Below are 14,869 nucleotides of genomic sequence, written 5' to 3'. Positions count from 1 at the left end.
TTTACGTTTTTGGCATTCATATTGGGTGCTATGTAGTGAAGAGTTTCAAAGCATTCTTTTGAATATTAATTTTTGCTGTATACATAATGATGTAGTTTAAGCTTCATTTAGTATATTTTGGATATTATTTGTTTCCTTTTTTATTATTTGATACCTTTATGATTATTAAGTTTACATTAAGTTATAGCAATATAGATATTTATGTAGTTATGCTTTTAGAATAATTTAAATTTAGTATGCATTTAAAGACTTTTAATACAATATAGTTTATTACTACTTTTATTTTGAAATGTTCTACTCTGTATCAGCTTTACCACATTTTAAAGGAATCAGTTATCATTAATTTATACTTTATCTTTTACAATTTTTAAGTAATAAAGAATTCTTGTCCTCTCCATTTTAATAACATTATATTACTTCTGTTTTCTCTCCTAGGTTTAGGAGATAACCCTGTGATATTGTTAATATTTAGTAGAGTCTAATCTGAATTTAAATTGTCATCCTCATAGTCACTTTGATATTTGACATTTTCCAAAGTTAGAGTGCCTGAAAATGTTAACTTGTTTATTTTTTTTCTTTTATAGTGAAGAGGTCTGTATTTTATCTGCATCCGGCACGGCAGCTGTCCTGAACCCTAGATTTCTGCAGGATGGCACTGTGGAGGGCTCTTTGGAACAGAGGTTGTCATGGCAGCCTGGCTTATTTTCCATAAGGGCTGAGAAGGGAGAGAGGTTGACTGTTTTTTCTCTCAGAGCTGGGATAGTTCTGTGTGAGGGTGGGTTACAGTGCTACAGTGTAGAGATCAGGACCAGGCACTTTACTGAGTTTTACCTAACTCAGCAGCAGAGAAGTATCAGGATCTGCACTACATTATAATTGACGTACTTGATAAGTGACATGTATGACTACCAACTGAAGTCATTTTTTTTCTTTTGTTACATTATAGAAATAATTTTTTTCTTTTTTACATTATAGAAATAATTTCTTTGATTTTTCTCTTTCCTTTCCCTTTGTCTGACCTCCAAAACAGAAAAAAGTCATGAAACAATTTTCATAAAGAAAATTCTTCATTTTTAAAACAACCAAAACACTATATTGTACCAAAATTATACATAAAAGCTTCATGTTAAGTGAAGTATAACGTTGATATATGTAAAAGAGAAAGTGAAAGTGAAAGCATTAGGTAAAATGAGATTACTTTTTGGTCTATTTGATTATTGGTCCCTTTATCTGTTAGGTTCTATAAATGTCAAAAATGCTTTCCATAAATAGATGAAATTATCAAATATATATGCAGAAAACTGTTAGTTTGGTTCCAGAGTCTACTTGGATAATATAAATTTTAATTATCCCTTACCCCGCAATACGCCTACTTGCCTTAAAAATGTTTTTACTATTAATATATTAGAATATATTAAGGAAGAAAGCAAAAGAAAAATCTGTCAAATTTAGTACACATTTTCGAGTCTCTATATAAACAAATAAAGATATTTTCACTCTGGTAGGCACACAGAATACCTTGTCTTTTTGATATAATATAGTGTCTTTTGTCAATATTAAAAATAGATTTTGACTATACTATATTCCAGGGCATTATAAATCATCATAAATAGGAAAATGAAGGTGGGACATTTGACATATATTAAACAATTGGAATATTCTACTGAGAACACTGACTTTGCCAGTGAGTTCTCCCAGTACAATAGTATAGTTCTCACACGTCAGTAGATTTCATTCTTAAGTAGATAGAAGCCTAATTTAACAAATGACTATTCCCATGCAGCTAGGTTATTTCATTATTGTGACTTGGGTGGATACAGTGAATTCTCCTGTACGGTAGTCCGATGCAACAGATGTCATCCCTATTTGTAAAAGATAAAAATGTATTTTTTTCTGCCATGCAATTATTAGTGCTTACTAGAGAAAATATGAAAAATTTTCTAAAACACATGAAAGATACCAATCTACAGATTCCAGAAGTCCATGTATAACAAGATAAAGATAACTCCACACCCAACACTTCATAGGGAAATGGCAGAAAACTAAAGACAAATAGAATAGTTCACAAGTAAGTGAGTAGAAGGAAGAATTCCCTATGATTTCAATATTCAGAGACAATCCCTTTTGTACATTTCATATTTGAAATGTTTTCATAGACTTTAATGCTTTTATTTTTTATGCCTTATGTTGCACCATTTATGTTCAAATTCCTGTGAGGTATTTAGTTAAAAATTGCCCCAGTTTTTATCCGTTTGTGCCCCCTCATAACACATGGTCTTTGGATGCAAACAAACTGGCATTAAAATTTCAGTTCTGTTACTTAGTACTTAGTGTGACTGAGCAAGATACTTAGTATCTCAGGTTGGTTTCAGGCCAAGTGGAACTAGTTTTTGTTGTCTGCTGGGCATTATCGGGGGTTGGGGAGATTACCTATAGTTTTATTACTTAATCTTCAAAAAATAAAAATAAAAAGAACCTTTCTAGGTAATTATTGTTATTCCCATTTTATAGAGGAAGCTCTGGGAGGTTAAATAACTTGTTTAGGGTCACACAGCTTCACTCAGATCTGTCTGATTTCCCCGTTACATCTAATATACAAGAATGCTATGTCAACAATAATGGTATCTAGGAGTAAATTAAATTGACTTAGAGGGTTATTGTGAAAATTCAGTGAAATAATGTATGCGAAGAATTTGCAGAAAGCCTGATTCTTAGTAGGTATAGTACAAGTTTCCTTTCCTTTTTAAAATGTGTCTACTTGCCAAGTTTCAACTTCTAAAAGGTTGCTTTAGATTAGAGAGAATTGAGAGCCCACATCTTTCCAGAGCTCTAGAAGACATGGTGAAAGTCTGTTCCCCCTCTGTTTCCATGTCTATTCTCCTGATTTCCTCAGGTTTAATGAGTGAAAAAATACTTACTAATTCTGAAATGAATTAATAAACAGCATATTACAACAAACATTTTGCAACGAAGTTTGTAGGTTCATTTGAGGTTTATGTATGATATGTACGTTTTTATGAAACACAGGTTTTTGGTTTCTCAGAAATGTAAAACAGTCATTGGAAATTAGAAAGTTTAGTTTTCCTATTTTTGACTTCATTTTTCTCTTAAATAGATTTGTTTTTAACCATAAATTTACATTCAAATTATCTGATTAAGAAATGTTTTTTCTTCGAAAAATTTTAAAATTATATTTGTGTCGTATTTTGTCAGACAGTAAGAAAACCTTACCCTTATTGTCTAACCATTTGTTTTCACTGTGTTTCCCCGAAAATAAGACCTAGCCGGACCATCAGCTCTAGTGCGTCTTTTGGAGCAAAAATTAATATAAGACCTTGTCTTATTTTACTATGAGACTGAGTCTAATATAATATAATATAATATAATATAATATAATATAATATAATGTAATAAAGGACCCGGTCTTATTTTACTATGATATAATACAGGGTATAATATAATATAATATAATACCCAGTCTTATTTTGCTATAATATAAGACCGGGTCCTATATAGGACCCGGTCTTATATTAATTTTTGCTCCAAAAGATTCATTAGAGCTGATGGTCTGGCTAGGTCTTATTTTTGGGGAAATACGGTATGTCATATCCCAAAGAAAAATCTTCGAAATAATAGTGGTTTTTGTCAGGTGGTAGGTCATCACACATACAAATTGATGCAAAATGACTTTCTCCTTGTATAAGTGTTTCTCTCATAGAAAAGTGTATGATTCTCATTTCATGGTTATTTGTAATTCTTGTAGTGGTACTCTTACAACCTACTGTGGAGAAGTTGTGGTGTAGTTTGTACACGAGTATTATATATAATATATGAATATGTTTTTGAAAACAGAATTTTCAAGAATGCCTTATTTTCTTCTTCTTAATTATTCATACAGGCTAGAAGAAACTGTGCCTGCAGCCTGTGGATTTTGCCATATACCCTATGATGAACTGAATATGCCATTTCCAGCTCATCTCACATATTGCTATAACTGCAGGAAACAAAAAGTTCCTGATGTTCTGTTTACGACTATAGATCTCCCAATAGATGCAGCAGTTATTGGGAAAGGTTGTCTAATTCAAGCAAGGTATGTTTGTGAAAACAATATTTTGGGTCCTTGAAAGAGTATGGAATGTGGAATCAAATAGACCTGTTTTCAAATATTTGTTCTGCTGTTTCCTAACTGTGGGATCCTGTGCAGGCTGAGCAGTTCTAACTGAACCTCGTATTTTATTGTATGGAAAATTGGGAGAAAAAAAATTCCTCTTTTTAAAACTCAAATATGTTTATATTAGTTTTAAACATTTAAATTCTGTATAAATGCTTATTATTATGAGAATTATTAGCCTGATGTAGGCTAGGGATGTGACTCAGTATGCTTTAATGACATTAAATAGGTAATACATTTTGGAAATTGACTATTTTTTCTTTTAAAGAACAGTGCTGTGTTGTATTTCTTTTACGACTTCACTTAACTGTTAAGAATTCGTTTTAAAATGTACTGTAGTAGGAAATGCTAAATTATGATAGGTATGTAGAAGACAGCTGTAACTGTCTAAGGCACTAACAACTGCCAGGTTACCAATTCCTTTGAGCATTTCTGTTCTCATCTTACTTGACATCTCAGCACTAGTCTTATGAGGTCAGACAATTAAGTTCGAGAACTCATCCTAGAAAAAGTGCTACATACCTCTTTGCTGAATATCACTATGTTCACCTTCAAAGTACTCCCCTTGGGAAGCTATGCACCGACACCAGCACCTAGTCCACCCTTCAAAGCAAGTTTGGAACTCTTTTTCTGGAATGGCCATCAGAGCTGTTGTCGTATTACCCTTGATGTCCTGAATGTCATCCAAATGTCTTCCTTTCAATATTTCCTTTATCTTCGGGTAAAGAAAGAAGTCATTGGGGACCATACTAGGTGAGTAGGGAGGGTGTTCCAATACAGTTCTTTGTTTACTGGCTAAAAACTCCCTCACAGACAGTGCCTTGTGAGTTGGTGCACTGTCGTGATGCAAGAGCTGTGAATTGTTGGCAAAAACTTCAGGTCATCTAACCTTTACACACAGTCTTTTTAGCACTTGCAAATAGTAAACTTGGTTAACTCTTTGTCCAGTTGGTACAAATTCATCATGAATAATCCCTCTGATATCAAAGAAGGTTAGCCACATTGTTGCACCAAGTTTGCGAACTTAATTGTCAGACCTCCTGTAGTTGATTGTTTTTTTCTTGAAACTCCTTTGAGTTCACAAGGCCACAGCTGTTGCTTTTTCCTACCTTTGTTTATAATCTCCAGTGTTCTTATTGATTCCTCTTCATTTCTTGATCCTCTAGAGCGATTGGTCTGGACTCTCTTCTCAAAACTCTCTTCCTAGTTGAACTCATCATACTGTAGGCTATCTCTATGTCTGTGACTCCCAAATTTATAACTTCAGTCCAGAACTTTCTCCTGAGCTTCAGATTCATATATGTCACATGGGGTGGCACGCGGAGTCTCAGCTCCCACTCTCCACATAAGAACGCAGAACATGGTGACGCCAAAAAGGAACACCCACAGAGCCATAGATAGGGGAGTCAGACCACTATAGTCTCGCTGGCAGCTGGGTTGGAGACAGGAAGCAGGAGCCACACTATCTGCTGTCCATTTCTCTATCAACCGACCTCTCCTGCCAACTGTAATCCGTGCTTGCCAATCCAGCCACCATCTTCTTGCCAGCCCCCCATTTTCTGCTAGCGTAGCCACAGCAGTTATGTTAGTGGTCAATGGCTCACTGGTTACAGCTGACGGCCAACTAGCCACAGCTGATGGCCATCCAATCACAGTTGATGGCCATTTACTACCTGAGCCAGCACCTTTCCATGTGAGGCCGAGAGCCTGGAAACTGCACTCCTGGCTCTGTCCCCACAATATACTTACCTCTGTACTCACACCCCATTTTGATGTCAGATGCATCTCATTCTTGTTTCAAATTGAACTCTTGATTTTCTCCACTTCTTTTATATTAACTAGCCTTATCTATTTTAATAAATGATACCTTGCTATATCCAGTTTTTAAAACCAAATATTTTATTCTTTGACGTTATCCTTTTTTCTAACCTTCCCCCATAAGTTACAAAGTCATGTTGCATTTTCTTCTAAAATACATTTGTAATCCATTTACTTTTGTTTCATCCTCTCTTGTATGTTAGGCCTTCCATGTTGGATTGTTTTTCTTCTGCCTGAGGTATATCCTTTAGTATTCCTTTTTGTGGGTCCAGTAGTGGTGAACTGTCTATTTTTGCTTGTCTGTATGCGTGTTTATTTTATCTTGAAAAAGTATTTTGGGCTGACAGTTATTTTATTTCAGCACATTGAAGATACCCTCTGGCATTCATTGTTAGTGTTGAGAAATAATCTATTAGACTTGTTTTTTGAAGGCATTGTATGTTTTTTACTCGGGTTGTGTGAGAGCTATTTCATTTGTCTTTTGTTTTCTGCAGTTTCTCTATGAAGTGGTAGGTATGGCGTTATCTTTATCTTAATTGTTATACATTGGGCTCTTGATTCTGGAGAATGGTGTCTTTCCTGTGTTTTAGAACATTTTTAGATACTAATTCTCCTGTTTCATCTCTTCTCTCTTCTTGATATGCCACTTAAAAATATGATAGACTTTCCTACTGCCTCCTCTATGTCTATTACTCTCCTGTATTTTCTGTCTTTTTGTTTCTCTGCTATATTTTGGATACTTTATCTGTCTTTCAATTTTTTAATTTTTCTCTTCACCTGTCTCTAATATGCTAATAAGCCTAATAATTGCAGCTTAAAAATGCTGATAATCTAGTTTTTATTTCTAGAAGTTTTTTTTCAAATCTAATATCACATGTTATAATCTGATTCTGTAACTAGTAATTTTCATATATGAAATCTCCATTTTCTCTTGTTTCTACTGGTTATTATCCATGGTGTTTTGTTTCCTTTGATTGTGATAGACTCATAGGGAATTACAAAAATGATACAAAGCGTCTCATGTACCCTCCCTCACCTTCCCCCATTGGTAGCATCTTATACAGCTGTTGTAGAGTATCAGGGAGGAAATTGACAGTGGTATACTGCTGTTAACTATACTACAGCCCTTATTCAATCTTTGCAATTTTTTAAACTTGCATTCATTTATATATTTGTGTGTATAATTGTTTGCAATTTTATCCTGTATATGGATTTGGGTAACCACCACCTTAGTCAAGACAGAACTGTTCCACCCCACAAAATAACTTCCTTGTGCTGTCTCTTTATGTTTATACTCCACACTGCCCCTTGCCTTGGTCCTGTGATGCTTTTCAGAAGATTGTTAAAAATATGTAACTTATCCAATTGCTTTTTTTTTTTTTTAAGGTAGGAGGGGGTTGGTCTCCATCAGCAGTTCTCGGTGTTCTCCCTGACCAATAAATGGCATCACCATCTTAGGGGAAACTTACAGAAATGCAAATTCTCAGGTCTGAGACCTAATGAATCAGTGAATCAGAAACTCTGGGGATGGGGCCCAGTAACTGTTTCTTAACTAGCCCACCAGGTGGTTATAATACAAACTAAAGTTTGCGAACTACTAGCCTAAATAGCCTGACTTGAAATTTTGGTTATCTTTTCTTCATCTTCAGTGCTACCTTTTTAGATATTAATTCTCATTGTCTCTCACCATAATAGCCTCTTGCCTACCATCCCTACATGAATTCTGTCATCTTTACTCTGTTCTCTGAGTAGCCATATTAATGATGACCTTAAATATAAATTGAATCTTGTTATTACTTAAAACGTATTTGGGGTTTCCCATTGCTGACAGAATAAAATCAAACTCCTTACTATGATCCATAAGCCCCTAATATGCTCATGCCCCTGCTTAATGGCACCCTCATCCACCCTACTTTCACCCTGCTCACTTCACTTTAGCTACTGTCGTCTCCTTTTGGTTCTCCTAATATGCCAGCTCCATTCCATAACTGTCTTTCTTTAACTCTCCCAGTTCCATCATGTCTTTAAGAGCCCAACTCAGGTATCATCTCTTCTATGAGGCCTTCTCTGTAATTAGTCCCACTCACTTCATCTGCTTTATTTGCTTCAGACACTTGGTTCTTAAACATAATCTGAGGTTGCCTTGTTTCTTTGTTTATTCCCACCCACCACCCCTCCACTAGACTATAACCATGAGAATAGGGACTTTGTGTTTTTGTCACTAATTAATGCTCACCACCTAGCACAATGCCTTGACACAGTAGATACTCAAGTAAGTTTTATATTCTTTTAATATGTAAATTAACCTTTTCCCTCTGCTATCCTTCCATCATAAGATCATGGAGATCCATAAGAACATGGAGTTATAAAACCTAAAATTTTACATTATATTCTCTTGTGATTTTGATCAGTATTTCATTTCTAAAGATTTTGAGATTTTTCCTTTTTGTTTAGTGAAATAGGTTTTCAGCAAAATAACATACAGTGAAAAAAATGTCAGAAAAGATTAATATAACTTAGTACGCCCATTTGGAACAAGTAAATGTTTTATGAAGCACACTCTTAGAAAGTTTTAAAAATCGAACGTTTCTTAAGATGGTATCAAGAATACTGTCCACTGACTAAATTATTGTTTAAACAGGTTATGTCGCTTGAAAAAGAAAGCACAGGCAGAAGCAAATGCTACAGCTATCAGTAATCTATTGCCATTTATGGAATATGAAGTGCATACTCAGCTAATGAATAAACTAAAACTCAAAGGAATGAACGCTTTATTTGGACTGAGAATTCAGATCACAGTGGGTGAAAATATGTTGATGGGCTTAGCGGTAAGTTTACATGTTTTTGTTTTGTGACTTCTTTAGTTGTAGTAGATTCTGTTTTATGTATTGAAAGAGTCTTTTAAAAAGACTTATCTAGAAAAACTGGCATCAAGAGGGTTGGAAACATGAGTAACAAATATGGTGATAGCCTTTCAAATATTTTTATATTTAATTGTAAAATAATTATCTATTATTTTAATTAAATCAATAAATTATCACAAAATATTTATATTATATTATATTATATTATATTATATTATATTATATTAATGTTACTATTTTTATGTTCTGACCATAATAACCTCAGTAAGTCAGATGTCTAAAAATTATCATATGTTTAGTAAGTTGGCTACCATTATTCTGGGCTTTATTGTTGTTTATACATTGCTAAAACAGAGTGTCTCCTTGGAATTGTTGACATTTTAGGTTGGATAACTCTTGGTTGTAGTGGGTTGTCTTGTTTGTTGTAGGATGTTGTAAGCAGTAGAATGTGCAGTAAAATATGTGTGTTTCTTGAGTGCTGATAAGTTGTGAGGCAATAGAAAGCTGTTTGTCTTAGCTTCATGTTCACCTTTGCTTGTTAGAAAACAAGTTCTGACTAGAAAGTTGTCAAGGAGGTAAGCGAGAGCTGCCTTTGTAAGTAGCCTGAGACCCAGAGAACTAGATGCCTGCAAAATACATGTATTGATAAGTTAGAATCTGATCAACATTATTTATGGAAATCCTCTCATATTCTAGACTCATAATAGCTAGCCAAAATTTTTGTCTATATTACTTGTACTTTTTAAATTGAAATTTTCTGCTATCTTTCTGAGACATGCATAGGAACTTAATTTTAAAAATTAATGGAACTTGGATTCTTTTTCTCAGTATGCATTTGTAGATAAAATGCTAAATTGTTTCTTAATCTTTTTTTTTCCTATAAGAGCAAATATGGAAATTTCTGTATGTAGGGGATAATTGTATGATGATGATTAATTATATAATCACAATTTTTAACAAATTTGTAATGATTAGTGAAAGTAATCTGATTTATATTTAAATATTTGATATTTAGATTAACTTGGAGAAAAAAGTGCTCATTATAATTCATTTATCTGCAAACTCATGTTCAGTGAGGACATAACATAAATGTGTAAATTGGGCTAAACACAAAACTGGTTATTAGTGAGTGCCTATAGGATCTAAGATCTTAATTCATAGTCAAAGGTTTAAGAAACACTGTGTCTACTGTATCAAGGACTTCTGATGGTTGAGCCTAAGGAAACTGTTTTGTGAACCTGATACCATCCTTCACTGTCTGCCTTAAATACTGCCTTTTCTGATTCTGACCAATCTTTTCCTCTTGATTGCTAGTGACACTAATTGCAATTGTTTAAGAATTCGATCTTTGTACTGTGTTTTAGCTTGTGCACTTAAATATCCAGGTACCAAGAGTAGCTTCCATGATAGTTAATTTCTGATGAGTGCTACTGTGTGTCTGGCTGGCTGTGCTTTCCCACAAAGAATGTAATGTTATTTTCACAGAAGGAGAACGTAGATGCTGTGATAGGTTGAGACTTGTCCAAAGTGATATGGTCACATGTCCTGCACCTGGGTTTCAAACCTAGGCCTGTCGAGTTCCAGAGTCTGTGTTCTCAACCATGCTGGGCTGTTGCCTTGTTAGCGAATGCAGTTTAGAAAGTGTTAGAGATGGTGTGCTAAGGCTTCGTATGGCACCAACGGCCTTCTGAGGCTGAGCAGCAGAGACTGAGTCACAGGTGCAGTCATGGACACTAATAAACAAACAGGAGAGAGAGCTTCTGAGGATCAATTTCATCTACTGTGCAGACGTCATCATACAGTATCATAATTTAAATATAATAGTAATAATTCAAAATACACAGATATCCGGAGTTAAAATTGTTATCTCTTTTCTCCATTCCACTCCTTTGATGTTAACAATTTAGTGTTTATACTTATATGTATTTCTTTGCTTTGCTTATATAAGCATATTTAAACATAAATGCACATAGATGTGTGTATAGTGTGTGTGTGTGTGTTTCGTATTTCCCGAAATAATTTTCCAGCACTAATGGCATGTAGTACTGTTACAGAGTCAGAAATTGATAGTCATTTAATTATTTAAAATCTGTATTAAGTAAAGCTTTCTTTCTTGGTAATTACGGAGGTAGGGTGGTATAATGAAAAGATCTTAGGTTTTGGAGTGAGAAATGGATTCAAATCTCTTCTCCACATTTATTGACAATGTGATCTTGAGTCAGTTCCCTGTCCTTTCTGCACTTCACTTTTCTTCACTTGCTTTGCAAAAGTTTCCCTTTCACTTTTGCCATGTGAAAGGTAAATTGTCTACTCATTCATGAAAAATGTACTTTTAACAGTTTTTTATTTTTATATTATAAACTTTTTTCGATGCAATTTATTTTTACTATCGTAAGGTAAAAATTTCATAGTATAGTTGGATATGCAGTGAAAAGTGGATTCTCAGTCCCCAACCTACCTAGGGTTCTCACCAGAAGCAACCAACCCCTGATACCAGTTGTATTTTTGTGCCCTTCCATGTGTGTCCTGTGCATACACTGATGCTAACTATCTTTTTCCTAGAGCAAAGATCACGTTCCTAAATATGAAAACTTAAGGACTGTTATTCTTTTTTTGGTGTTTTTTTATTATTTCCCCATTATTTTTACAAGTCGGCCACAGGTGTATATTTATCAGCATTACCAACTCCTGGTGGAATTCAGATTGCTGGGAAGACTCCAAATGATGGCTCATACGAACAGCATATATCTCATATGCAAAAGAAGATAAATGACACGATTGCTAAGAACAAAGAGTTATATGAAATCAATCCTCCGGCAAGTAAAATAAATCCGTATTGTGAATACATAAGTTAGTGTTTAGATGTTAGTAGTATATTTTTAGGTTATCTTGTTTTGGACATTAAAGATTTTTTTTTCAGTGTTTAGATTTGCTCTCCTCATTAGTGATTCTTTTACCTCTTTTATGTCTATGCTCAAATACCTCCTTTATAGGGAGGCTGACTTTGATTTCCTTATTTAAAATTGCAATTCTTCTGTCAATTTTTGGTACTTCCTATCCCCTTTTCTGTCTATTGCTTGTTACTCTCAGTGGAATGAAGCTCCATTAGGGCTGTATTTCTAATGCTTAGGACAGTTCCTCCTGGTATGCTTTTCTTTTCAAAAAAATTTATTGGGGAATATTGGAGAACAGTGTGTTTCTCCAGGGCCCATCAGCTCCAAGTCATTGTCCTTCAATCTAGTTGTGGAGGGCGCAGCTCAGCTCCAAGTCCAGTTGCCATTTTCAATCTTTAGTTGCAGGGGGGCGTAGCCCACCATCCCTTGCAGGAATTGAACCAGCAACCTTGTCTTCCTTTACTATAATGTGAGCCCCTTGAAGATAGACATATTTAGTGAATGTGACTTAAGTTACTTCATCCATTCAATAAATATTTTTTGAACTTCTGTTTTAGTAGTACTGTTTTAAGGAGGGAATAAATCTTGTATGAATTAAAAAATCTCAGCATATGTGGATTTCATGTGTTGAATATGACTGTTTCTATAAAAGTGCTAATCAATTTATGAATCTTCTACAGTGTCTTTCCTTATTTCAGGTCCTGACTACATTACAGTCTGTTAGCGTAACATCTCAGAATTTCTTTGACAAAGTCAGTGTACCAGGCCACTACTCATAGTACAGTTTTGTTTTTTTGATTTCAATGTATGCCCACCCTGAAAATGTGGATCAGAGTAGTCCTTCCCTTAGGAAGGTAGCCCCAGAGGAAGTGAATGCTTCTCAGTACATTGAGAAATGTTCCCAAGGCAAAGGTGCAGTACCACTTAACTGGAGATAATTCAACCAGAAGTACCACAATAAGGTGCAAAACTTTTATTTGGAATAGCACCAGTGGTGAAACTTCATTATGGATCTAAGGTACATTAAATTCCAGATAGTTACATATGTTAGGTCTGTGATACAGAGAACAGAGGCATAACCAAATTTTGAACTACTATAAAATTATAAAAAGAAGGATGGTATCTGTTAGGAAGAACACTGCATTCGGAGTCAAAAGAATGATTTTGACAAGTTCTTCACTTACCAGTTTTCAAACCCAGGCAAACTACTTTACCTCTGAATTGCAGCTCTTTCTCATTTTGTAGTCATTTAATAGGCACCCTGTCAAATTTATATAGGGCAGGATCATTTGGAGTGCAAACATGATAAATGGATGTGAAAGTACTCCATAGATAGCTATGTTATGAAACTGTGGTGGCAGTCTTATGTAAGGTATGCACTATATTTTTGAAAAACTTTTTCTTATAACTTGCTTTTTAAAAAGATAGGACTGTTACATCAACAAAAGGCTATGCCTTTTGTATTTGTGCTCCCACATCCATGTTCCCTATATTCCTTGACAAGAAATATTTAGAATCTCTAGTTACCTTTGATCTTTGGCTATGTAATAGGTGATTATTGTAACGACCGAAGTTTATTTAGCTAACTAAGTTGCACAACAAATACATGTGTAATATATGTATTATGTGTACATACACATGCATACACACATTACATTTATTGTATTCCTCATTTACTTTGTGGAGCTTTGAAAAATTACCACTGAATAAGGAAAGATATAGAAGAATAGAATCATATCTGGGGACATAAATCTTTAATTCTTTATGGGCTATTAGGACTTTTAAATGCTCAATAGAAATAGCTTCTGAACTGGAAGGACTATCAGTTCCCTACTCATTGTAGTTTCCTGTCTGTATAATAGATATCAGTAATGCCTTGCTCTGTCTGTGAAAGTTATATGTGTATTTCTGGATTAGTGTGTCAAGGCTGCTATTATCAATTAAAGGAAATAGCTATATACATACTCTATAAGAAGTTAATCATAAAGTATATAATTAAATACAGACTTTGAATATATTTTATAGACTTTCCCTCTCTCAGTAATTGTCTATTAGTATAAAAATGTAAAACCAAACTGAATTATGCAAATATCAAATCATTATGTTGTACACCTGAAACTAATATAATGCTTTATGTCAATTAAACCTCAATTTAAAAAAATAAAATAAAAGACTACCATTTACAAACAAACAAACAAAAAACCAAACCTGAAAAATACAGTCATCTAATATAAAGCAATTATATTTCTTTTAGGAGATAGCTGAAGAGATTATAGGATCACCCATCCCAGAACCAAGACAACGCTCGAGACTTTTAAGATCTCAGTCAGAAAGCTCTGATGAAGTTACAGAATTGGACCTTTCACATGGGAAAAAAGATGCTTTTGTTTTGGAGGTATTGCATTAGACTAAGTATTTAGAAAATCAGATGTACATTTTTACAATCAGATCTTCAGTTGATGTGATACTTTTGTATCATTACAACTTTATAAATATCAAAAAAATTATTATAGAAATTACAACAAACTTGAATGTATCAGAATTTGGTCATGTATTTTTTTTCAATGCCAGATGACTGATACAAACGGTCATGGAAAAATCAATGTATGGATTAAAATAAAATTAAATATTTAACTATTGGAGATATTTTTACAAACTTGAATAAGAAATTAAAGTGTTATTCTTTCACTTACTATAATTACCTGCTTTACGTGTTACAGCGTGTTACTATAACATTTTACATGTAATGATATAAGCACTATGAATTCTGAACAAAGTGTGTTCTTACTGAATTCAGAAAATATAATTGAGCTTTCATTATAGAAATATACTCAGAACAAGCTTTCTAGAGAATAAATGTGGCATGAAAGATTTATGGAGCTTCCTCCCTCACAAATCTGCTTCCCCTGCCCTCCCCTGTAGAACAGTTAGCTTTGAAAGAGATAGATGACCTTCCTTTGATATTGAAGGAAAGGAAAATAAATAAGATACACAGAAATGTTCTGGTAAGATGCCAGTTGAGATAAAAAGTCAGATGCCTTGATCTCAGTGAAGTCGGAAGCTGATGGAGAATTGTATTGGAATGGGACTGGAGGTTTGAAGAATCTAGAACAGTGTTAGTG

General features: G+C 34.1%; 1 protein-coding gene across 21 annotated transcripts in view; it reads left to right on the top strand.

Annotated features, from left to right (window-relative positions):
- Nucleotides 1–14,869, top strand: part of C2CD5 (C2 calcium dependent domain containing 5) — an 82,751-nt gene that overhangs the window by 46,993 nt on the left and 20,889 nt on the right. For all 21 annotated transcript variants that reach the window (XM_081058393.1, XM_081058387.1, XM_081058404.1 and 18 more), the window contains 5 exons: nt 585–680; nt 3,899–4,090; nt 8,631–8,817; nt 11,505–11,669; nt 14,002–14,142. In XM_081058393.1, the coding sequence (XP_080914519.1) occupies nt 585–680; nt 3,899–4,090; nt 8,631–8,817; nt 11,505–11,669; nt 14,002–14,142 (781 nt within the window). The remainder of the gene's footprint in view (nt 1–584; nt 681–3,898; nt 4,091–8,630; nt 8,818–11,504; nt 11,670–14,001; nt 14,143–14,869) is intronic.

This window comes from Rhinolophus hipposideros (genome assembly GCF_964194185.1).
Source record: "Rhinolophus hipposideros genome assembly, chromosome: 9".
In the NCBI taxonomy this organism is placed as follows: Eukaryota; Metazoa; Chordata; class Mammalia; order Chiroptera; family Rhinolophidae; genus Rhinolophus; species Rhinolophus hipposideros.
Note: the sequence above shows the minus strand (reverse complement) of the source record. Positions and strands in the feature narration are given on the sequence as shown.